The 24,547-nt window shown below is 39.9% G+C and overlaps 6 protein-coding genes across 6 annotated transcripts; 3 read left to right on the forward strand and 3 right to left on the reverse strand.

Moving 5' to 3' along the window:
• The first annotated feature begins 1,431 nt into the window (after positions 1–1,431).
• On the forward strand, positions 1,432–5,195 carry LOC135943775 (uncharacterized). Its single transcript, XM_065490438.1, has 5 exons — positions 1,432–1,477; positions 1,533–1,784; positions 1,973–2,346; positions 2,392–2,539; positions 3,793–5,195. Exons 1-5 carry the CDS (start codon positions 1,432–1,434, stop codon positions 5,193–5,195), a joined length of 2,223 nt encoding a protein of 740 aa, XP_065346510.1.
• A 760-nt stretch (positions 5,196–5,955) lies between these two features.
• On the reverse strand, positions 5,956–6,773 carry LOC135943776 (RCC1 and BTB domain-containing protein 1-like). The gene is made up of 5 exons (XM_065490439.1): positions 6,669–6,773; positions 6,474–6,598; positions 6,330–6,427; positions 6,145–6,275; positions 5,956–6,096 (listed from the first exon to the last, which is right to left on the reverse strand). Exons 1-5 carry the CDS (start codon positions 6,771–6,773, stop codon positions 5,956–5,958), a joined length of 600 nt encoding a protein of 199 aa, XP_065346511.1.
• Positions 6,774–9,715: 2,942 nt separating this feature from the next.
• LOC135943777 (uncharacterized) lies at positions 9,716–13,960 on the forward strand. The gene is made up of 4 exons (XM_065490440.1): positions 9,716–9,761; positions 9,817–11,174; positions 12,554–12,608; positions 12,669–13,960. The coding sequence occupies exons 1-4, from the start codon at positions 9,716–9,718 to the stop codon at positions 13,958–13,960; spliced, it is 2,751 nt and encodes a 916-aa protein (XP_065346512.1).
• Positions 13,961–15,553: 1,593 nt separating this feature from the next.
• Positions 15,554–17,722, reverse strand: LOC135943778 (putative ankyrin repeat protein RF_0381). Its single transcript, XM_065490441.1, has one exon. It carries the CDS (start codon positions 17,720–17,722, stop codon positions 15,554–15,556), a length of 2,169 nt encoding a protein of 722 aa, XP_065346513.1.
• A 3,116-nt stretch (positions 17,723–20,838) lies between these two features.
• On the forward strand, positions 20,839–23,079 carry LOC135943780 (serine/threonine-protein phosphatase 6 regulatory ankyrin repeat subunit B-like). The gene has a single exon (XM_065490442.1). It carries the CDS (start codon positions 20,839–20,841, stop codon positions 23,077–23,079), a length of 2,241 nt encoding a protein of 746 aa, XP_065346514.1.
• Positions 23,080–23,399: 320 nt separating this feature from the next.
• Positions 23,400–24,162, reverse strand: LOC135943781 (membrane metallo-endopeptidase-like 1). Its single transcript, XM_065490443.1, has 4 exons — positions 24,114–24,162; positions 24,011–24,063; positions 23,641–23,796; positions 23,400–23,579 (listed from the first exon to the last, which is right to left on the reverse strand). The coding sequence occupies exons 1-4, from the start codon at positions 24,160–24,162 to the stop codon at positions 23,400–23,402; spliced, it is 438 nt and encodes a 145-aa protein (XP_065346515.1).
• Positions 24,163–24,547: the final 385 nt, after the last annotated feature.

Genomic DNA, 24,547 nt, shown 5'->3' on the forward strand with positions numbered 1-24,547 from the left:
CAGTAGGCTCCGCACCAAATTAAGATCTCTTCCTTCAACACTTTTAACAAGAATAAATGAACATTCGATTTGGGGTTTTATGCCTCTCGGTTATCAACAAGCCGGTCAGCGCTTGTCTTTCTGGCTGCCGCAATCGAATTTTAATCTATTATTTTCAGAAAACACGCCACATTGTCATTGATAAACAAGAGAAAAACAATTAAGGCTCTCTTACAAGTAGTGAAGGGAAAAGGGCTGGTGCCCAAAGTATTAGCCCGGAAAATTGAAGTTTTTAAGTTAATGCTCTATGTGTTTTTAATTAGAAGCGTTAATATCCAGCCTAAATTTAGGCACTTTGATCTACGTTGTAAACTCTGGGATATTTTCCAATAATTATTTAATAGTATACAAACAAACGTGTCTTTCGCGCCAAGACTTGAAAACCGTCTCTTAGCGGATCATGCGCTCCAGCGGGGTCAAGATTCGTGCGACGCGCAGGTATGGCGTCCGGTGGAGTATGGCGAAAGAAAGGGTCAAGCGAAAATGCGCGAAAAGAACGAAGTCAACATTGTGACGTAATTTGCATTACTCTTAACTAATTGTGCCTTTTGAATCGTAAAAACAAACTCTTGACACTCATACGGCAATTCAAAGAGAGCTTTTTGTTTCTTACAGTCAGACGCCATCTTGGATCTGCGCAGTGCGAACCAATTTTATCGCACATCTGGACCCCGCTGATGCGCTCAACTAAAAAAGGTTGAGAGCAGGCGGCTGCTAACCTGGGCTTGTTCGCTGGTTGTTCATCCCCACCCGTTACCCCTCTTTTGGTGACTCTAGCCGCTGTTTCGCATCTCCTACCTTTACTCTCCTAAAATCAAGGTTATTCTAAGGAGGGTAAAGGTAGGAGATGCGAATAAACAGACAGAGTCACCATAAGAGGGGAAGGAGTGGGGGCGAACAACCAGCGAACAAGCGACGTTCACCCCCACCCCTTCCCCTCTTATGGTGACTCTGGCTGTTTATTCGCATCTCCTACCTTTACTCTCCTTAGGTTATTCTGTTGTCAGCCGCTCAACAAACAGCACGCAGCTTTCAGTGCCGCTCCTGATACCGGATACGAAATTTAAAAGGTATGGATAGCAATTCAAAATCAGCTCAGAATTCGGCAATTAAATTATCTCTTTCTGCTTGGTGCCTCAGCTTCATAAACTCTCGAATATTTATTTTGTATTATGCAATGAGCTCGAGAAATATTATAAAAGTTTAATTCAATTCATCGAATAATATATATACACGTCAAAAATTTTTTCCATCTTTTATTTAAAAAAAATCATAATGTAAAAACAACATTGTAATATATTAAAATTAACTTTTTGACTTTTTTTGTAAAATTTCCAATATCCTAGAAATGATTACATATATTAATGAACTCTTTCTCAGGATTCCGTAAAAATGGACAAAGATTCAGATTTTGAGGACAGGAGAATGAACAATTCCCGTGAGTTTTGAAGTATTTATGCCGTATTGGAATTCAGGGAATCTCCCTTTTGTAGGAAAACGACAAATGGCTGATTCCCCAGCGTCGGACGAGGCAGAAGAGAAGATTCCAAGAGTGGAATTCGAGCCAACAACTAAGTCTGTCATTGCTGAAAAGCTGGAGAGCGTCAAAAGCAACAGAGGCGGCATTCCTGCCATTCTTTACGCAGCTGAATTCGCCTGTTTCGAGGAATGCCAGGCACTCGTAAAGCAAGGAGAAGACGTGAATGTGACGGATAAAATTGGAAACGACGTCTACCACTACGCATGTAAGAATAAAACGTGCGATTTGGAACTGATCGATTTGTTTGCGAATAACGGAGCTGAAACGAGACGGTTTATTGAGAATCATGCGGATGCAGTCTTGGTCTCTCTGCAAAACTGAGGAACTTCAAGTTTGCGAACAAGCTGTTCGATTTGTACAACTCCGACAAAAGCTTTCTTTCGTATTGCATAGTTAATTCACAGCCACTGGATCTGTTGAAATTCGCTTTTGAGCAGGACCCGTCGGTGGTCAAAGTGAAGGAAAGGGACGAATACGACCAGGAAATTGCTTGGGAGGCAGCAATGAACCTAAATTTTGAGTCATTCATGTGGATTCTAGAGATGGCTGGCAGCTTAGTTGAAAGTAAAGAATGGAGACTGGAAATTATCAAACACGCTGCTGCCAATGACAACGAAGAAGATGGCGAGGCAATCGCCAATCACGTGTTCAATTCTTTCGCCAATGACTACGATAAAGAAGATTTGACCTGTGTTCTCACTGAAGTCATGCCGTGGGGAAAGTTGAAAGTTGTCCAAATGTTGGTTGATCGCGGTGCCGACCTGAAAGTACGTATGTGGCGAGAAGGAATTTCTTATTCCCTCTTTGAGAAGGCTGTGGAGGAGAATGAATTGGAGGCTGCAAAATTCGTATACCAAAAGAACCCAGAAGAGATTACGTCACGAATGTTGATCTGCGCGGCAGAAAAAAGGAACGTCGAAATGTGCGAGTGGCTGGTTGGACTTCTCGAAGAGCAAGGTCGTCAGAATTTGATACGCCATTTTGTAAAATCAATTGCGGAGAACCATTCCTATAGCGATGAAATTATTGCTCACTCTGCACCCAAACTGCACGCGCACATTAATGCTTTGAATAATGAATCCAATGCCAACGTAACCGAGAACTAAGAAATTCAGAAGTTGCTTAATTCTGTGAACATTTAGCGATTCCTAAGATCTGATCAAGGTTTTCTCTCACACGTGAAGCTAAAGAAAATGACATTTTGGATGTGATTCGTGTTTCTTAAACTCGTAGTCTAGAACTTTTTTCAACTCATTTGTATATAGAATTAGCACAATAAAAGCATGCATCGTACCGTTATCTCATACAATTTTTTTTGTTTCCTTAAACTACATGATAAATAATTTTTGAAGCGTATTTCATTTTAGCTTTTCTATTTTTGTGGAGAGCGTTAAAACGCCCACAAAATTAAAATATGGAAAACGGGTTTTAATACATTAAAGATCGAAAGTAAAGGTTTCTTCATTAATAAATCCATGCTTAGTGTACGTATTTAAGTTAAGTTAAAAGTTTTTTATTTAATTTATAATGACGGGTGTTGCCCTCTTAATGTGATTTTAGTGAGAATAATAGTTGGAAATATAACATTTTATGTGTTGTTTATCAAGTTTCATACTTTTACTGAGATTTTAGCTATCAATTGTTTTTCGCACCAAGATCTAAGTCATTTTTGTGATGGTTAATCAAAATAAGGGTATTGAGCTGGCATCTACCGGTGTTTTCTAACATGAAAAAGTGGTTAGTCTGTATTCAGCAACTCAACAAACAAGGCACAGTTTGTAGATTCCCACTTAACACTACATATTTTACTACTTTACATCCAGGTATGAAACGTTTTCCTTATTTTATTCTTTTTATGTTTCCGATAAAAGAGCATATATACCGTTTTCTTCCTGTAAAGTTTAGCTAACTAAAAGGAACACGTAGTAAAATAAAATAAAATAATTAATTCTGGTCAAAATCTTTCTTTCCGCCTCCTATCGATAGATTTAAGGTATATGAATCATTATCTTATTAATTCCCATTTCCATATAAAATTTCAACCTTTTGCTATAACGATTATATTTCAAATTCATGCCAAATTATTTTAATATTTTCAGACGTCACCGAAAAATGGATAATTCAGAAAATGCTGACAAAAGAGAGAGCAATGACCGTGAGTTAAACAATTTATTGAATGCAGTATTGGAATGCTGGGAATTTTCCTTTTGCAGGAAAACAGCCCGTGGATCAATCCCCTGAGTCGAATGAGAAGAAAGAGAAGATTCCAAGAGGGGAATTCGACCCAAAAGTGCCTCTTGCTGAAAAGCTGGCTTACGTCAAAAGCAACAGAGGCGACATTCCTGCCATTCTTTACGCGGCAGAATTCGCCTGTTTCGAGGTATGCCAGGAACTCGTAAAGCAAGGAGAAGACGTGAATGTGACGGATAAAATTGGAAACGACGTTTATCACTACGCATGTAAGAATAAAACGTGCGATTTGGAGCTGATCGATTTGTTTGCAAATAACGGAGCTGATATTGAACGGTTGAATGAGAATCAGGATGATGCAGTCATGGACGCTCTGCAACAGGGAAACGTCAAGTTTGCAGTCAAGCTGTTCGGTTTGTACGGAACCGAGCGAAGTTTACTTTGGTATTGCATTCCTTCACAAACAACGAACATGTTGAAACTCGCTTACGACCAGGACCCGTCAGTGGTGAAAGTGAAGAACAGTGACGGATTCGACAAAGAGATATTGAAGCAGGCGGCATTATTCAAAGATTTTGAAACATTCGAGTTGGTCCTCCAGATAGAAAGAGATTTCAGCGGAGATTTACTCAAAAGTAAAGAATTTCGAGAGGATATTCTCAAGAAGGCTGCTATCAATGACAACGAAGAAGCTAGCGTGAAAATCACCGACTTCATTTTTTCTTTTGCGAATGACTTTGAGCAAAAAGATTTCACCCGTCTTCTCACCGATATCATGCCGGGGGCAAAGTTGAAAGTTGTCCAAATGTTGGTTGATCGCGGTGCCGACCTGAAAGTACGTATGTGGCGAGAAGGAATTTCTTATTCCCTCTTTGAGAAGGCTGTGGAGGAGAATGAATTGGAGGCTGCAAAATTCGCGTACGAAAAAAACCCAGAAGAGATTACGTCACGAATGTTGATCTGCGCGGCAGAAAAAAGGAACGTCGAAATGTGCGAGTGGCTGGTTGGGCTTCTCGAAGCGCCGTTCATTGAAATTTTGATACCTGCCTTTATGTATTTCATAGCGCGTTATAAACCTTTCGGCGATGAAATCATTCCACAGTCTGCTCCCAAACTGCGTTCGTACATTAATCAAGTCGATAGAGAAGGCAAAACTGCTCTCCATTTGGCTGTGGACCAACACAATCTCGGTGCTTTAGGTGCCTTGCTCGAGATCGGCGCCGATATAGAAGTGCAATATCAATTCTACAACTTGTTGATCTACTGCTTAAAGAAAACATTTTTGGAGGGCGCTAAGATCGTGTACGCAAAGGACAGAAGCCAGTTGAGAGGATGTGACGCGAAAATGGCGTCGGCCTTTTCAAAAGATCGCGTTGAAACAGAGAATTGGCTGAATTCTCTCCGCGCAACCACAAATTCAAACTAAACAAGATTTTAGATGCGATTCATAAAGTGCTAAACTCTTTGTCTGGAACTTTTTTTAAAGTATATATCGAGAATTAGCGCAATAAAATCATCATCATCAGTACATTTTTATAGAAATCTTTTACGTGTTTTCCCTAAAACTGAATAATATTTTTAAATATTTATCTTTCATTTTTGCATTCCAATCATTTTGTGTAGAGCGCCAAAACGACTTCAAAATTAAAAATTAGGAAATGGCAAGTGATGCAAATTTAGGCGCTCTCTTTTCACGTCACCCACTGGCGAGTTGGACCGTTTTCGGCAATTCTTGGGTGGCGGCCTTCATGCCGGGGACATCGAAAAGGGTTTGGTCTTCTCCTGATGAGTTTAAATTATATTTTTACACAGATAAATTTTCATTCTGTCACTATCGCCGTTGCCATAGCAGCATAGTTGATAAGCCAGAAAAATTCAAATCTATACGTTACTGCGACGGCTGAAGTCTTATCTCATTATCACCGGCAGGCTTAAAGCTTGTTGCAATCTTTTCTGCCTCGCATAGATTAAAAACATCAATCTAATCTCACCACACCACCATCCACTGGAGTATTTTTTGGTTTTAAATGAAAACTACAAATTAGACGAGGTTCGCTAATAGTTCCAGAATAATAAATATGCAAATGTTATACCTTTGAATTGAATTATTTTAAGGATAAAGTTAAAAAACCTACAATTCAATTTTTGGAAGAATTTATTTCAATTATTAAAAAGCAACAAAATCGTCAATTCTTGAAAGCTCCGTACTGTGCTGCACGCTTCAGAAACTCTGATACGGTATCTTTATCCAACTTTTTGAAGCCGTCACTGCTAATCACGCCAGTCATGTGATCTAAGCAGAACTGGAACACGTACTCCTCAAGATCCTAAACTTAAATTCAGGAAATTGGTTCAAAATTAATTTCCAATTTCACCTTTGATTCGTAGTAAATCGCCTTCTCGAGAATCGCGGCTGCGTTTTCCACCGTCACGCCTCTTTTAACTAATTGTCCGCATTTCTCTTGCAGCACGGGAAGGTGGTAGAAATGCGCTAAATCAAGAAGCTCTTTTAAAAATATTAGAAAATTAACATTAATATTTTGCTTTAAATTTCCTTTACCGAGTGCGGAGTCTGGCGGTAAGTCAATGTCGTCTGTGTAGAAGTATTTCAAAAAGGCATAAAATGCGCCGTAGCTTTGATGCTCGATGATTTGCTCACTGGTATAATAAATTTTTACTTTTATTTACATGTTAAAATAATTACCTTTCATTGCTCTCTGTCCAATCGCCCTGGAAGATCGTCCTGAATACGTCGCATCGCATTATCAGAATGGCTTTGTGCGCGTGGATTTTCTTTCCCTCGACAACGAAAACAACGTCAGCAGTTTCCTATCCGCAACGAGTATAGCAAGTGCGCTATCATATATTTTTTGAATTATATATATGCATTATTCCTTACGAAATCATCAAATGATTTCCTGAGCCATTCCGGACTTTCATTGGCGGTATTCTTTTCTTCTATGATCGGTTCAGCAAGTTTTGGACGCAATGGTCGGAATGTCATGACCGGAATCGGAAGTTTCGCAAAAACCTCATCCAGCGATGTGAATGAGGTTTCTGTCGGTCTCAAAATAATTTGGCCTTAAAATTGAATTCGTAATGGATATTTTTCAATTATATGGTTTAATGATAAATACGATATAAATACTCGCACCATTAAAGTCACCCCAAATGTATACTTCATCTGCTTCCGTAACTGCAGCATTAAAATCACAATCGTAATGAGCAGCTACGTTTCTTATGCTGTCCAAAAACCAAACATATAAAAACAAAATAAGTATTGATTTGTACACATTTATGTAAAGTAAATTTTTCGTTCATTCAACACTGCGGTGTTCATTATTTCATCTGACCTGCCAACAATTCGAGATACCAAAGTTGGTTGGAGTGAGATTTCGGTGGTTCCATTTCCAAGCTGGCCACAATCGTTCCATCCCCAAGAATAGACGTTCCCATCGTTGGACAAGGCGAGGGCATGATCTAGGCCACATACAATTCCTGTAATTGTGATGCCTTCCAAGCCAGGCACTTGGGAAGGTTTTTTTTGCTGCGGTAAGTCATCAGTACTAGGGTCGGAATTGCAAAATGAATTGTTCCCCCAAGCCAATACCTTTAAAATGAATTATCGAATTATTGAGGAATAACGAAATTCATATTTCAGTCATATTTCTATATATATATGCATAATATAAGAACGTTTTGAATAAATGATTCTGCTGACAAACAAGACTTTTATCAATAAATATAATTTTCACCTCTCCTGAGTCTAGGAGTGCTATGGATGAGTAAGCTAGACAAGCAATGGCTGTCACATTTTTCCCAGCCGAAGGAAAGTCCACTTCGATTGGGAGAGTTTGGGTCTTTTTGTGTCCCAGGCCCAACTGCCCGTCATTGTTACGACCAAAGGAAAAGACCTTCATAGTGTGATATTAGAAATTTTGAGTTAATATTAATTACACTTGTTTTTAACCTTTCTATCCGAAGTTAAAGCTAGAGTATGGGCAGAGCTGCAGGCAATCTGCACAACTCTTTTTTTACTCAAAGTTCCTTCTATTTTGGTGGGGATCAATGTGTATCGTTTCGTACCCAGTCCAAGCTGACCATATTTACCATCTCCCCAGGCAAAAACTGAGCCGCAAGCAGAAACCGCGAAAAACGTTCTGTCTGAGAACTGCAACCCTAAATCAAAACATACCGTATGTATTTATGAGTCACTTCAATAATCAATCCTTAAGCTTCACCTTGGATATTTTGTCCGCACAATTGTTCAATCTTTGTGTGTTCTTTGCGTGGTTCCTCGTCGCCTGTACCAAGAAATCCTTTTAAGTTATCCCCAAAGCCGAAAACTTCGTCATCTTTTGTCACGTAAATTGCGCTTCCTCCTTCAAATGTTAGATAGCAAAGAAGAAAGGATGTATGTTAAATCTGAGGAATAATTCTCAAAGCTCTATCTTTAAACGAAAGCCACGAATTCGGCTGCGGGCAGTGGAAACTAATTAATAATTTAAAGCATCAGAGGTTACTTACAATTATCAATTTTTCTTATTTGAATAAACCAGTTCAAGCATTGTAAAAATCAATAATATTAAAAGCTTACTAAATACGACCGCAAGTCTGATATTCCACTTCAGTTCGACGCTCAGCTTCTGAAATATTCTCCATTTATCCAAGCTATCCGACATCGCGGCAGCAGCAGACTCCGCACCAATTCAGCACTGCTTGCAAGAGAAGCAGACAATAAATTAAGCATACGATTTGTGTTTTTATCTTTCTTTTTGGCGACGACGGAGGCTTATCAACGAGTCGGTCCGCGTCTGTCTGCCCGATTGCCGCAATCTTATTTTAATCGTATGAACAAAATACACATGCCGCACATAGATAAACATGTGAGAAAAACAATTAGTATTTTAATCTTTTGGAGAGCAAAAGGGCTGGTAACTGATTGCAAGAGCTTTGGAATCTTTATAAGAGCTCTGTCAATTATTAACAATCTTTTTTATTTGTTGCAACCATAAGTTTTTGAAAAACAAAACTGCATTGGGTTTTATGCCTCAAGTAATCATCTATCTTAGCAAATGTTTAATTTCTCTACATTTTTCAATGCTTCCTAGAGGGGAAATTGTGCAGGAAGTTGACAAATACTATAAAATTTCTTTGCATTTTAAAAATAAAATTTTCTTCATTTGAATATCTCTTATAATTTAAAAAAACGGTGTAATTTTTTACTGACACCTATCATCACGCTAGTTTTAAATTAATTATCGCCCTGTTTGCTTTTATAAATTTTCGTTAATGCCTTATAGCTTTTTTCTATTACAAGCGTTATCTCATTTTTAAAAAAAAAAAAAACTACAACAGGCAAAATTAACAAGTACCAAAATTTAAATTTACGCACGTTCATTAACGTTGTAAACTGGAAAATTTCCAATTCTAGCTATAAAAAAACGAACGTACCATTCGCACCAAGATTTGAAGAAACCTTCTCTAGCGGATCAAATGCGCTTAACTTAAAAGGTTGGGCAGGAGACTGCTAACCTGAATCAAGGTTAGTTGGTAGTCAGCCGCTCAACAACACAGCTCAGCTTTCAGTGCCGCTCCTGATACCGGATACGAAATTTAAAAGGTATGTAGCAATTCAAAATCAGCTCAGAATTCGGCAATTAAATAATCTCTTTCTACTTTTGGTGCCTCAGCTTCATAAACTCTCGACTATTTATTTTGTATTATATGCAATGAGCTCGAGAAATATTATCAAAGTTTAATTCAATTCATCGAATAATATATATACACGTCAAATATTTTTTCCATCTTTTATTAAAAAAATCATAATGTAAAAACAACATTGTAATATATTAAAATTTACTTTTTTACTTTTTTTTGTAAAATTTTCAATATCCTAGAAAAGATTACATATATTAATGAACTCTTTCTCAGGATTCCGTAAAAATGGACAAAGATTCAGATTTTGAGGACAGGAGAATGAACAATTCCCGTGAGTTTTGAAGTATTTATGCCGTATTGGAATTCAGGGAATCTCCCTTTTGTAGGAACACGACAAATGGCTGATTCCCCAGCGTCGGACGAGGCAGAAGAGAAGATTCCAAGAGTGGAATTCGAACACACAAATACGTCTCTTATTGCAGAAAAGCCGGCTTTCGTCGAAAGCAACAGAGGTGACAATTTTCCTGCCATTCTTTACGCGGCAGAATTCGCCTGTTTCGAGGTATGCCAGAAACTAGTGAAGCAAGGAGAAGATGTAAACGTGACGGATGTAAATGGAGACGACGTCTACCACTTCGCATGTAAGAATAAAACGTGCGATTTGGAGCTGATCGATTTGTTCGCAAATAACGGAGCTGAAATTGAACGGTGGAATGAGAATCAGGATGATGCAGTCATGGTCGCTCTGCAAAAGGGAAACGTCAAGTTTGCAGTCAAGCTGTTCGGTTTGTACGAAACCAAGCTAAGTTTACTTTGGCATTGCATTCCTTCAGTAACAACGAACATGTTGAAACTCGCTTACGACCAGAACCCATCAGTGGGGAAAGCGAAGGACAGTGACGGGTTTGACAAAGAGATATTGAAGCAGGCGGCATCATTCAAAGATTTTGAGACATTCGAGTTGGTCCTCCAGATAGAAAGAGATTTCAGCGGAGATTTACTCAAAAGTAAAGAATTTCGAGAGGATATTCTCAAGAAGGCTGCTATCAATGAAAACGAAGAAGCTGGCGTGAAAATCACCGACTTCATTTTTTCTTTTGCGAATGACTTTGATCAAAAAGATTTCACCCGTCTTCTCACCGATATCATGCCGAGGGGAAAGTTGAAAGTTGTCCAAATGTTGGTTGATCGCGGTGCCGACCTGAAAGTACGTATGTGGCGAGAAGGAATTTCTTATTCCCTCTTTGAGAAGGCTGTGGACGAGAATGAATTGGAAGCTGCGAAATTCGCGCACGAAAAAAACCAAGAAGAGATTACGTCACGAATGTTGATCTGCGCGGCAGAAAAAAGGAACGTCGAAATGTGCGAGTGGCTGGTTGGGATTCTCGAAGCGCCGTTCGTTGAAATTTTGATACCTGCCTTTATGTATTTCATAGCGCGTTATAAACCTTTCGGCGATGAAATCATTCCACAGTCTGCTCCCAAACTGCGTTCGTACATTAATCAAGTCGATAGAGAAGGCAAAACTGCTCTCCATTTGGCTGTGGACCAACACAATCTCGATGTTTTGGATGCCTTGCTCGAGATCGGCGCCGATATACAAGTGCAATGTCAATTCTACAACTTGTTGATCTACTGCTTAAAGAAACAATTTTTGAATGGCGCTAAGATCGTGTACGCAAAGGACAGAAGCCAGTTGAGAGGATGTCACCTGAAAATGGCGTCGGCCTTTTCAAGAGATCACGTTGAAACAATGAAGTGGCTGAATTCTCTACGCAACCGCAATTTCAGACAAAACGTGATTTTAGATGAGATTCATGAAATGCTAAACTCTTTGTCTGGAACTTTTTCTGAAAGCATTGATATCGAGAATTAGCGCAATAAAATCATCATCATCAGTACATTTTTATACAAATCTTTTACGGGTTTTTCCTAATACTGAATAATATTCTTTCATTTTTGCATTCCAAATACTGTGTAGAGCGCCAAAACGACTTCAAAATTAAAAAATAGGCAATGGCAAGTGATGCAAATTTCGGTCCTCCCTTTTCACGTCAAAAGCTGGCTTGCGTCGAAAGCAACAGAGGTGGCATTCCTGCAATTCTTTACGCGGCAGAATTCGCCCGTTTCAAGGTATGCCAGGAACTCGTAGAGCAAGGAGAAGACGTGAAATTGACGGATGAAATTGGAAACGACGTCTATCACTACGCATGCAAGAACAAAACGAGTGATTTGGAACTGATCCATATGTTTGCGAATAATCCTGCCACTGTGCATTCTACACTAAATTTGCTTTCTTTTGATGTGCTGAAAACCAAAATCAGTCCTGCCATTCGCCGTAAAAGCACTGGAAAAAATTTAGGATATCAAAAAATAGTTTCTCATGACGAATCTACAATGATTGGCTGAACCGATTTTGGTTTTCAGAACTTCAAAAGAAATCATATTAAATGAAGGTGCCTGGATTGATTCTGAAATTGCAGCAGAATAGTCTTAAAATTAATTTTAATACGATAGTCTACGGTGGCGCCATCTGTTGGTGGCTTTGAACACCATGTTTTTTTTACAACCGGTTAATTGACATTTGATTTTGGTGAGAATAACATCAAGAAATAGAAATGTTTTTATAGGGGATTTTTTAAAGAACTTTTGTTTGTGATTTTAGCCATAGCGTGTCTTTCGCGCCAAGATTTAAATCATTTTGCGCTCTGTTTATTGGAGGGTACTCAGCTAGCGTCAACCGCTTTACCTACTGAAAAAAGTTGTTAGTTGTTAGTCTGTATTCAGCTACTCAACAAACAAGGCACGATTTTCAGAGCCGCTCCTCAAAACTATTACAAACAACTATATATCCAGGTATGAAACATTTTCTTGTCCTTATTGATATTCCCGTTCAAAGAGCATACGATTTGTTTTTCTGCAGTTGTGTTAAAGCTTGGAGCAAATTTATCAAAATTAAATAAATTGAGTGATATCTCATCAAAACCTATATTTATTCACCTCGATCAATAGAGATTGTTTTATAAAAATCATAAATAACTTATTTTGTCCCATTCTTATATCGAATATATTTCAATTTTATGCCAATGAGTAATTAAACTAATTATTTCGTATCTTTTTCAGGTCACCGTAAAAATGGATAATTCAGAAAACGCCGACAAAAGAGAGAGCAATGACCGTGAGTTAAACAATTTATTGAATGCAGTATATTGGAACTCAGGGAATTTTCCTTTTGCAGGAAAACAGCCCGTGGATCAAACCCCTGAGTCGAATGAGAAGATTCCAAGAGTAGAATTCGACCCAAAAGTGCCTCTTGCTGAAAAGCTGGCTTACGTCAATAGCAACAGAGGTGACATTCCTGCCATTCTTTACGCGGCAGAATTCGCCTGTGTCGAGGTATGCCAAGAACTCGTGAAGCAAGGAGGAGATGTGAACGTGAGGGATATAGATGGAAACGACGTCTACCACTACGCAAGCAGGAACAAAACCTGCGATTTGGCTCTGATCGATTTCTTTGTTGGCAAAGGAGCTAGAATGAAAAGAAAGAATCAGACATACAATGATGCAGTCGAGGTCGCTATGCAACGGGGAAACGTCAAGTTTGCGACCAAGCTGTTCTATTTGTACGGATCCGAGTTAAGTTTTCTTGCGCATTGTATTCCTTCACAACAAACGGACTTGTTGAAACTCGCTTACGATCAGGACTCGTCGGTGGTGAAAGTGAAGGACAGTGACGGGTTCGATAAGGAGATATTGAAGAAGGCGGCATTATTAAAAGATTTTGAGACATTCGAGTGGGTCCTCCAGATAGAAAGCGGAGATTTACTCAAAAGTAAAGAATTGCGACTGGATATTCTCAAGAAAGCTGCTATCAATGACGACGAAGAAGCTAGCGTGAAAATCGCCAACTTCATTTTTTCTTTTGCGAATGATTTTGAGCGAGAAGATTTGACCAGTGTTCTCGTTGATGCCATGCCGGATGGAAACTTGAAAGTTGTTGAAATGTTGGTTGGTCGCGGTGCCGACATGAAGAGCCGTTTGGTGAAAGGAGGAATTTCTTTTTCCCTCTTTGAGAAAGCTGTAGTGATGGATGAATTGGAGGCTGCGAAATTCGCGTACGGAAAAAATCCAGAGGAGATTACGTCACGCATTTTGATCTGCGCGGCAGTGACTGGCAACGTCGAACTGTGCGAGTGGCTGGTTGGGCTTCTCGAAGCGCCGTTCATTGAAATGTTGATACCTGCCTTTATTTATTTCATAGCGCGCTATAAACCTTTCGGCGATGATATCATTCCACACTCTGCTCCCAAACTGTGCTCGTGCATTAATCAAGTTGACATTGAAGGCAAAACTGCTCTCCATTTGGCTGTGGACCAACACAATTTCGATGCTTTCAAGGCCTTGATTGGGATCGGCGCCGATATTAATGTGGAACATCAATCCAACAACTTGTTGATCTACTGCATGCAGAAGAAATTTTTGGAGGGCGCTAAGAGATTGTGTACGCAAAGGACGCAAGCCAGCAGTTAAGAGGATGTCATACCAAAATGGCATTGGCCAAAGAAGAACGAGATTTTGGACTTTTACCTTTTTTAACGCATTATTGATATCGATATTTTTTTCGGATTGCCGAGCACTGTAAAAATTTAAATCAGCCACTTCAAGAGAGGCAATTGAGTATTTTTCATCTGACCTCAAGATTCATCTGTGGCCAAAATTTTAAGGTGTGTTTATTTTAGTTTTTAGCATAGGCGTTGTTTGGCTCGGCTCTCTTTTGATTGCCGATGTTTTAGCAAGTGCCTTTTCACTATTTTGGTATGTATAATATATGATATTAGAGGATTAATAACTAAATAAATAATATCCAGAATTAGAATTATCATCGTTTCATTTTTATATAAGTCTTTATTGACATTTATTTTTCATTTTCCATATAAATAATAGTTTTATGAAATTATCTTATTATATTATTTTAATGGTTAGCGCGGCGTTGGAAAAATTTCAATTTGTGGCTCTTTGGTATCGGTATATCAGTGAGTGGCACCCTGACAAAGGTCGTTAGAAGATTGCGGTCTTCCAGACCTCTCATTGTAGACCTGGTGACTTGAATTCCGTCACCCTCAGACAGTTGAAACCGTAAATCACCTTTCACCGAGAGGGTTCGACTGGCCGGGTTCTGATGGGCCGAAATTCGCGTGCTTTGAGATTATTTTACATTGGAAGAGAGGGAAATGGTCTAGAAACTCTATTTTACTCCAAGACTGTTTGTTCAATTTCGTTGAAACTTACACCATTTGCTAATTAGATATTGTCCTCTTCAAAATATAAATTCAATTAAAGAAGACATGCCTTATGCAATCGTTGCTTTTTTGATAACGTTTGTTCTTTTTTCTCTTTCTTAAATGTGACTTTTTATTCTTATTGAAAGTAGGTATTAGGTAACAGATTTTCTTAATATATTATGAAACATAAAACATTTGTTAATATAATGCAGTATTTCGTATTATTTCCATAAATTTATTTGTCAATATCTTCTACATAATTTTTGTACGAAATTTTTTTTTTAAATCCCCGGCGAAGTAGAGTCAATGGTTTATTTATTATCCCTCTCTGCATTTAAATTGAATTTAATTTATATTCTTTAAACATACTATGTACTTAATGTAAACAATAATCCATTGTGGATTTAATTTTAGATTGAATAAACTCATTTTCTGTTGTAAAAGGCTTTCATTCTTATCAGCGTACAATCAATAAGAAGTTTGTTATTTATATCTATAGTGTTTAATAACAAAGATACAATATAAAAGAATAACAATGCGGCATTTTGAAACGAGAAATAATATGTTTTATTGTTTTGAAATTATCCAATTCTCGTAAGTATGATAATAACAAAATTACGAAATGTAACAGAAAACTTATTATGTAAAGTTGATTAGCAATAATTAGATTTTATTTGGCAAAGTAATAGCAAGTTTATGCCTGATTATTTCAATTAGATAACAATAAGATATATTAAAAATCCACTGATCATGGATTAGAAAACAAAAAGTCAGAATCATTTTGCTTATTTTACTTAATTATATTTTAAAATTACTTCTTATCTACATCGTTGGTCCAAAATTAGACGAGTCGTTCTGGTTTCGGCAGAAGTGCTGGAACGTCTTTTGCATCATTGCCGACCTTGACGCCTTGCTCGACGAGCCACTTGCAAAACTCGAGATCCCCAACCTTTTTCGCGACGTGATGCGCCGAATTACCAAAAGAATCGACACCCTTGATAAGCTGCCTGTCTTTTGAAAGCAAGAGTTTGGCCATTTTAAGTCTTTTATGGCGCGCGCAAAAGTGCAGGAGATTCTCGCCGTCGATTTTCACCGTTAAATCGGCATCGAGTCTGCAGAGCTCGTCCACGACGTCGTAATTTCCTTTTATAATTGCACAATGGAGAGGCGTTACCTTCTTATTGTTCGTCCCGTTTATGTCCAGACCCAAAGAATGGAAGTACCAAACGAGATTCCGGCCTTGGCCCACCTTATTCGAGGCGGCGAAATGCACGACTGAAGATCCAGTTTCGCTCAGGGCCTTTGGGTCGGCGCCTTTGTCCACGAGCCACTGGCACGTTTCCAATTCTGACTTTTCTGCCGCGAAATGCAAGACAGTTTCTCCTCTGGCTCCAGCCTGCCGAATCAAATCCTGGTCCTTTTCCAAAACGAATTTGGCGCAGTCGTGTCTCTGCATTCTAATGCAAGAGAGGAGAATGTTCTCGTTTCCGACCTGTTCTTTCAAATTGGCGCCGAACTGCATCAGCGTCTCGGCCACGTCGAAGTTTTCGTAGGTCAACAGGGCTCGGTACAAAGGCGTTTCCTCGAATTTGTTAGTTGCGTTTACGTCCAATCCGATAGCGTAGAGGTAAGCAGTTACTTCTTTTCCGAATTTTTCGTTTTTCGAGACGTAATGCAAAGCCGTGTTTTCCGTGGGCTCTTTTCCGAGGCCTAGTTCGGTTAGCCATTTGCACATTTTTACGTCGGCATGCGCCACTGCCGATTGGAACACCGTCAAACCCTCTTGGTTGCGCTCCTTCAGCATTTTTGGGTATTTTTCGTGAACGAATTTGGCGCTTTCCAGTGCGTTATGAAGAACGCAGAAGTGCAGGAGATTATTTTCTTCCAATTTAGCTCCATAACGCAGCAACTCCTTGACTATTATGATGTTTTCTGCTTTTAAAGCGACTCCTAGAACAGGATTCCGCGAATCATTCATCAGTTTCGGCCACTGCTCTGATTTTACCGAATTTTTATTCTTGAGGAAGAGCCGAATCAATTGCTTTCCGTGTGTCTCGTTCAAAATCGCGTAATGGAGAACATTGCGGTGTTTGTTGTCAGTCCTGAATAAATCGACCTTTTCTTCATTGATCAGCCACTTGCAAAAAGTCTTATCAGTCTTTTCCGCGGCTAGATGGATGGTGCATCGGCATCCATTCTCATCTTTGATCTGCTGTCTGTCGTGCTTGACGATGAATTTCGCGCTTTGTAATTTATTTTGCGTCACGCAAAACTCCAGGGGGTTCTCTCCGTCAAGCTCGACCTTCAGGTCTGCGTCTAATTTTTTCAACTCCTCAGCGGCCCTGATGTTTTCGGTTTTTAAAGCGGCGTGCAGAGGCGTTTCGTCAGAATTGTTGCGTCCATTTATGTTCAATTCCGAGAGGATGAAGGGTTTTAGGTAGTGAAGAATTTCCCATCCGTGCGTTTGGTTCCTGGCGGCGCAGTGCAGAACGGAGTCGCCGCTGGAAACGCCGTAGGTGTCGACCTTGACGCCCTCTCCAATCAGCCACTGACACGTTTCCAGGTCTGAAAATTCGGCTGCCAAGTGGAGAGCACTATTCCCTTCAGGGTCGAGACAGTTGATCAGCTCATTGTCAAACACGTGGATCAATTTTGCAAATTCCAGTTTCTTCGATGTGATACAAAGATGCAGGAGTTCAAGGTCAGCGCCTCGTTTCTTCAGCAATTCCTGAGCAACCTCCAAATTTACCTCAAATATTGCGTAGTGAATCGGTTCTGCTCCGTTAATGTCCTTGTGTCGCACGTCAATTCCCTTCAGGTCGGTGGATAATAGATATTCGACTATTTCTCTTCCGTGGATCTTGTTGCAAGCGGCGAAATGAAGCAACGACTCCCCGGAGCTTGCAGTGGCGTCTGTTGCCTTTCCTTTTTTGCTCACAAGCTTGCTGACAGCCTTCAGATCCGAGTTCAGGGCAGCAAGGTGCAAGGAGGTGGCCCCTGGACCAGTCATGGTACTTGACGCCGAACCCATCCCTGAAAAATTTAAAATTTTATGTTTTTTTGATCGGTGCAACTCTCCCTGAAAGGAAAATAAAAACGAAAAACTCGCATTTCAATAACATTGTCGAGAAAATTTAATAAGCAAGCAACTGACCCGCACACAAATATTGAGAAATTTGCTCTAATTTTAAAATAATATTTAAATTAAATACCTTGGTTTCTGTTTAATCCGGTCCTTCTTGCTCGAAGTCTGCTGTCGAACTAAAATTTAATTTACGAAATGGAGCAACCACATGCTTAAATATTTTTACGAAATAGAGCGCCGCTTCCTCTACTATTATAACGTGCTTTTATGTAATTGTTATTGACGTAATTCGTAAACAATAACTTGATAAGTTGTGTCTTTTCATAATTTTCGTAATATGTTGTTGACGATCGGAAAACAATGTGGGCTGGTAATGTTTTCGGTTAGAAACTAATTTTCTTTACGACACATATCCTTCATCCTTGTTTGTTAATAGCTTCTTACAAGCTTCTTTAATGTTATTTATTTCATTCAAAATTGTTGACATATCCGTTGCAGTTCATTGAGTATAACTAGGGCTGTGAATTACAGACGGTTATTTTTGAGAAAAACGTTGACGATTTTAAGATGGGGTTTCGAATAAATTTAGACTTTATTTAGTCGATTTTTTTTCAATTTGGACGTTTCGTTCGATTTTGTTTATTTCTGTTTTCCACTGCAATTGCTTTACCATGTTAAAAATTCAATTGAAAATGACCATTTCTACGATTTATTAGCCTTTTTCCACGGCGAGAAAAGTTAGAAAATTGGAATTTTTCAAATACCGTAATTTTTGCAACTCCAAAACTCGGGTTAGAACCAATAGAATTTCAAAAACTACCCACCGTTGGCCTCATCTCAACCTGAAAATATCTCCACCCCTAATTAAGATCCTACAATTTTTATATTTTTTCGACGAGATTGAAATACCGCAACTTAAGGGTGGAGGGCACTCATAATCCTTTCAGATGCTCAGGGTAGGTCAGAATATTTGCAAAATTCCAGTTTGCTCACCGTGTGGTCGCTATTATTTAGAAAGAAGTTTGAGGCAAAAGAGATTAAGCACACCACTAGAACGCTCGTTTATTTGTCAAGAAAAACATATGCAAAACATGTGGGGTTACAGATCCCTACATTTATTAACAAAACACACTGTGTGATGAGAAAATCTAACTGATGATGACGAAAATAATTTATGTGCATATACGCGTAAAAAGAAAAAATATTACGTAACTTTATTGAAATTATTATTGCCGCGTATCCTCATAAACACACATGGTTTAATTAACGTTTCATATTTTAATAAAGAATTTTAAAACTTTTAACCATGAAATAACAATAAAATACAGCTTTAGACGATTTCAAGTATGGTTCAAACAGCATAAAATTGCATGATTCGTGCTCATTTAATGGCCCCGCTATGATTTGGAGCTCAGAAAAAAATAGTCAACCGTCTAAAATCCTCAGCCCTAAGTATAACTACAGCGCGGTTTGCAAAACCTCACATTTTTCTGGAAAAATCCACTGCATTGCAAAATAGTGTATTATTTCGCAAGTTCCCGTTTTCTCTTTGATCAAAAATTGATGCTTGAGACACCTAACAAAATTTATTCTTTATTGCTTGACCTTCAATTTCAAGAAAAAATGTAATCTCACATATTTTGTCCTGCTTGTTGCCAAATTTTAGGAATAAATTAAGGAAAATTCAAAAAGTTTTCATTTCTCCGTGCTTTCATTACTGCGCTAATAGCAAAATAATTATCTGTTATATTTTAGACGGCGATTAAAGTTTATCATCTTTGCATATCCCGCGAAAATGAAGCTGAATTGAAAGTTATACAACTTGCCGGACTCGCGTGCGCTGTATTTCGCCTAACTAATTTTTTCCCAGTCTACTCTGAGATTAACACCTTTTTATGTCTGATTTAGGGAAGTGAATATATTTTCAGTATCTGTTCAAACAAAAAATTAAAACATGTTGTTAAAAATTGTAGTGGCAATTCAAAGACGGGTAATTTGCCTTGTTATTAGTCAATTTTAATTGACAATATTGTTAATTTTCAGAATGAAGGGGTTATAAATGTGCGTAAGCGTCTTAACCCGGCACTACAACCTTGCCTGTCGGGCTGGTATGATGAGTAGTCGTAATTATCGTATCCGCTGTTTTTTCGTACTGATCGCTAAACATCTTTCATCCTTTTACGATCTGGTAAGTGACGTACTATTCATTTTCCCCTCAAATTTTATCGAATTAAATCTGGATAGAATTTAACTAGTCCGTTGGCTCGCATTGTTAAGGCATTCTCAAGAGTGTCAAAGCAGTGGGAGATATTTGAGCAGTTCAAGGATCTACCCAATGTCAGAGATGGCAAAAAGTGGTTAGTTTAGTGACTCGAAATGCTCAAATAGCTCAACGGGCTGCTTAGAATCTCGCCACTTGCTGGTTTGGACACCTTCCCTCGGGCTTTATAGACAAATGTCTGGCGTTTCCATTAAAGACCTCGGTGCGGGGAGGCGAAAAGATGGCCACATTGGGCCCAAAAGCTCCTTTGCGTGCACTCAGGCTACATGTTAATCCACTCGGCGATATTATTGGGACCTGGGACCCAGAGAGCTCATAGCCCACGGGAAGTTCTTTGCAGAAGTTTTAAAAAAGAGTAAACGAATACAAATTTTACGATTATATCAACCAGCTGTTTGCACTTCTTTGCAGTATATGAAGTAATACTTAAATTATTATATGATTAAAAACATTTTGTGGACGAAAATCCAGCAATATCTCACAATTAAACAAGAAAAATATCTATTTAAGTATAAACAAATTACTTTAATTATATAAAATGCTTTTAGAATTGTATATTTTCGTAATTGATGTGCCCATTTTCGGTAAAATCCCTTCAAAAGACATTGTTTCATTTTTCATGTGCCTTTTAAAAACAAATTGACAGAGATTAAATATTACTTTCAGGGGCCTTTCAAAGTAACAATAATACTCAAACAGTTTTAAAAGCTTCTGACTTATTAATGACTTTTAATTCATTTTACGTTCGCAGATTATTGACATGGGAGCGAACGCAAGCTCTTGTTTCGACGGGGGAGTGGTTGCCGCTGGTTCCACCCCTCTCCACAAAGCTGCTTTCGAGTCTAACCTGGCTGAAGTGATCAAGCTGCTGGAAGAAGGTGAGCCAGGCAACGCGATCTCGGACTCAGGAGCGACGGTGCTGCACTTCGCGGCCGCCAACGTGAAGCACGGCAGGGAAATCACCAAGTTTCTCCTGGAAAAACACATTCCTGGAGTCACGGTGAGCAGAAAGAACAGGAACGGCGAGGAAGCCATCCACTACGCCATCAGGGTGGGCAACCTTGACGTCGTCAAGGATTTGCTCAACATCCGAGGCGCGGACGCGCATCTAATGCAGTTCTGCGTGAAGCAAAACCAGTTGAAGATCGCCATGTTGGTGTGCAAGCATGACAGCAATACGATCAGGCCCATTGACCCTGAGGGCAGGAGCATCCTACTTCTGGCAGCGGAATTCGCCGACCTGAAGACCTTCCTGTGGCTGATCGATGAAAATGTCAACGTCGACTTCCTGTCCGTGATCGACGGAGACTCTGTCCTGCACTGTGCGGCCAGAAACATCAAGCACGGATGGGAGATCATCCGCTACCTGAGCTACTTCGTCCCTTCAGAACTGGACGTGGACGAGCGCAACAACCACATCGAGACGCCCGTCCACGCTGCCCTGAAATGCAACAATGTCATGGCCGCAAAGGAATTGATCAAACTGGGGGCTGACCTGGATATTGGCATCCGCGGAGACAACCTCCTCACCTTCTGCGTGCGTTTGAACAAGGTGGACAGCGCCAGGTTCGTTCTTCAACAAAACAGGGAGCAGATGAGCGAGACGATGCACAGCGACTGGAACATCGTCGAGAGCTGCGAGGACATCCTGAAGACAGAGACGCTTTTCATTGCAGCTCTGCATGCTGGTGTGGACATGTGCAAGTGGCTCGTTGAAGAGGCTCGTCTTGACCCTAGAGTGGTGAATGAAGCAGACAAAAACCGCGGTGTCCTGCACTACTCTGCCATGAACCAGAAGTTCGGATTGGAACTCGTCCGGTTCTTCGTTGGGAAGAAGATCAACGTCAATTGGAAAGACAACCTGAACAAGACTCCCCTGAACATCGCTCTCGGAGCAGAAAATATTGAATGTATCAGAGAGTTGCTGCGTTGCGGAGCCAAACTGGGACTGGTGGCCTACGAGGAGAATTACCTTCACTTTTGCGTCAGGTGGAACAAGCTGAAGAGCGCCATGTTCATCTGCTACTGGAAACCTGATATGATCAATCGCAAGCTCGCCCAAGGACATAGCATCCTGCACGTGGCGGCGCTGTATTCTGACGTGAAAATGTTCAAGTGGCTCGTTGAAAAAGGAGCCAGCGACCTGAGCGAAGAAACCGGAACTGCAGAAACGTCGTTGCACTTCGCGGCTAAGAACAAGGCCCATGGAAACAAGATCGCCTCGTACCTCGTTTCCATGGCGAGAGACATCAATGCCAAGAATCAGTTTCAAGAAACCCCTCTCTGCGTCGCTCTCCTGAACGAAAACCTGAGTTTTGCCGAAGAAATCGTGAACCTCGGAGCAAAACTGACCACGCCAGTCAGAAACGAGAGCTTGCTGTTCTCTTGCATTCGCCTGAAGAAGCTAAAAAGCGCCGAATTCATTCTTAAGAAGGAGGAGGACATGATCAGGCAGCGTGGAAGCAGAGGCGAGACCGTTCTGCACTTCGCCGCGGAGAAATCCGACCTGGCTACCTGCCAGTGGTTGATGAGCAAGGGCGCCGACTTCCGTGCCCTGAGCGACCACGGCTCCTCCGTGATGCACTTTGCCGCCTCGAACAAGGTGAAGAACGGCCAAAAACTCGTCTGCTACTTCAGCTCCTTCAACTTGGACCTGAACGCGATCAACGATTCGAAAGAAACGCCGCTGTACACCGCCCTGATCAAGGACAACGAGGACGTCTTCGAGGAACTGTGCAAGCTCGGCGCCGACCCCAAGGTGAAAATCGACGGCGAGACTCTGCTCCACTTCTGCGCCTGCCTCGGAAGACTGAGGAGCGCCAAAGCGTTGCTCGCCAAGGAACCAAGTCTGCTCTCGGAGATCGACAATGCCGGGAGGACGGCGCTGCACGTTGCCGCCAAGTGGAGCAACACCGAATTTTTCCATTGGCTCGTGCAGGAGGGAATCAACGTTGACGTGAAGGACCACGAAGGCCGCAAAGCCCACGATCTGCTCCAATAGACATTGAGAGTTTTGATTTTGGCCGATAGACAGATTGTTTAAAGTTTGAAATAAAAGTTTAAACACCCTAAGCACCCGGCAAGAAATTGGATATCCTTCAGGATGATATTTTCTTGAACAGGCTGATATCCGCGGATACCCAATTTTTTTGCCGGGAAGTGTAAAAGACCATGCAGGTTTGTGAAGGTTAATAAATGCTGGTTTCGTTGTTATGATAAGAATGGTTTTTCTTTTGTTATTGCCCAGAAAACGATTATTATAAGCTCTTTATTTACGAAAAACAGAAAAAAATTACATCGTTCTATGATTTAACCAACAGTCTACCAGATTTTGCATTTTTCTCTTCTTGGGTTCATGTTACTTCCTTCGCGGCATTGAAAGGCATCAGCGAATTCTTTCATATTGGACAGTGGAACGTTTACTCGATATTTAGGAGGGCTGTGTTCGTCAGCTTTGATAGTGTGTTCCGTGAATTCAACTGTCTCGCTACGGCAGAATGACTGTCAATTGTATTAATTTAATTAATTCAATGAATTAAAAGTTGTACGTTCTATGACCTACATTTGCATATCCGATAAAAAATAGTTGTTCGTCAGTGTATTCTTCAAGATCTTTCAACTTTTCTTTCTTAGCGTTAAGCCTCTTGTAAGCACGATAGGAAAGGCTCACTCCTCCGTTGTCTGCAATGTCCTCGTCAAATGTTTCTACACTATTCAACTGCAAATTGATCAGATATAAGCGCTGCTGAAAATCGATCACATTTTTTTGATTCTATGTAAGTTAATTTTGTGTTTCAAATTGGCTCTTTTAGTGAGAATAAGCTTCAATTTCTGTTTTCACTTACGTGTAACTTTCCCCCCTTTTTAGTTGTAATGTAAAATTGGCCGTACTGTTTTTTAAAACATGCAACGCGCTTTTCGAATTCCTTTACTGCTACGTCCGACCACCAATCCTTATCATCTCCGCTTTCGTCATACGTTCTTCCTGAAATTTCAAGCTTAAAAATATAGATCGTCAAACTCCTTGTAAATTACCCTCATCGTCAAAGCCGTGAGTAAATTCGTGTGCTAACACAGTCCCCATTGCCGCATAGTCTAAAACACTGAAAACATATCAATTATATCTCATTTGCATACGCGTTAGATTTAAAAAATATTTAATTACGGAAGGCCCATATTGGAAAATGGATAGTTCATCATTGCTCTCGACACAACTGAAAATTTAGAGCGTAAATAACTCTGTAAAATAGGTGGTTATACAATCACTTACACATGCTATTCAACCATGTATAATATTCAGCATTTACAGAGGTTGGAAGTTCAAGTAGAGCATCTACCGTGATTTTGTTTCCTTTTAACTTTTCGGGTGGAACTTCATCGAATTGAAATAATTCAGGTTTATGACTAAGAACATATTTAACAGCCTTAGCTTTTGTCATGGCATGGTTTTTAGTGTTGTTGTCCAACCA

Source organism: Cloeon dipterum, chromosome 4 (genome assembly GCF_949628265.1).
Source record: "Cloeon dipterum chromosome 4, ieCloDipt1.1, whole genome shotgun sequence".
Classification (NCBI taxonomy): domain Eukaryota; kingdom Metazoa; phylum Arthropoda; class Insecta; order Ephemeroptera; family Baetidae; genus Cloeon; species Cloeon dipterum.

Bases quoted from the DNA above. Each gene is read 5' to 3' on its own strand.
- LOC135943775 (XM_065490438.1), top strand. From the start codon at position 1,432: ATGGACAAAGATTCAGATTTTGAGGACAGGAGAATGAACAATTCCC. The intron at 1,478-1,532 runs GTGAGTTTTGAA...TCCCTTTTGTAG, and splicing joins CAGGAGAATGAACAATTCCC to GAAAACGACAAATGGCTGAT. The intron at 2,540-3,792 runs GTCAGAATTTGA...TTCCTTTTGCAG, and splicing joins ACTTCTCGAAGAGCAAGGTC to GAAAACAGCCCGTGGATCAA.
- LOC135943776 (XM_065490439.1), bottom strand. From the start codon at position 6,773: ATGACATTCCGACCATTGCGTCCAAAACTTGCTGAACCGATCATAGAA. The intron at 6,428-6,473 runs GTAATTATTTTA...TTATTATACCAG, and splicing joins TGGACAGAGAGCAATGAAAG to TGAGCAAATCATCGAGCATC. The intron at 6,097-6,144 runs GTGAAATTGGAA...ATTTAAGTTTAG, and splicing joins CGATTTACTACGAATCAAAG to GATCTTGAGGAGTACGTGTT.
- LOC135943777 (XM_065490440.1), top strand. From the start codon at position 9,716: ATGGACAAAGATTCAGATTTTGAGGACAGGAGAATGAACAATTCCC. The intron at 9,762-9,816 runs GTGAGTTTTGAA...TCCCTTTTGTAG, and splicing joins CAGGAGAATGAACAATTCCC to GAACACGACAAATGGCTGAT. The intron at 12,609-12,668 runs GTGAGTTAAACA...TTCCTTTTGCAG, and splicing joins CAAAAGAGAGAGCAATGACC to GAAAACAGCCCGTGGATCAA.
- LOC135943778 (XM_065490441.1), bottom strand. From the start codon at position 17,722: ATGACTGGTCCAGGGGCCACCTCCTTGCACCTTGCTGCCCTGAACTCG.
- LOC135943780 (XM_065490442.1), top strand. From the start codon at position 20,839: ATGGGAGCGAACGCAAGCTCTTGTTTCGACGGGGGAGTGGTTGCCGCT.
- LOC135943781 (XM_065490443.1), bottom strand. From the start codon at position 24,162: ATGGGGACTGTGTTAGCACACGAATTTACTCACGGCTTTGACGATGAG. The intron at 24,064-24,113 runs GTAATTTACAAG...TTGAAATTTCAG, and splicing joins TCACGGCTTTGACGATGAGG to GAAGAACGTATGACGAAAGC. The intron at 23,797-24,010 runs GTAAAGGAATTC...ATCAATTTGCAG, and splicing joins ATTGGTGGTCGGACGTAGCA to TTGAATAGTGTAGAAACATT.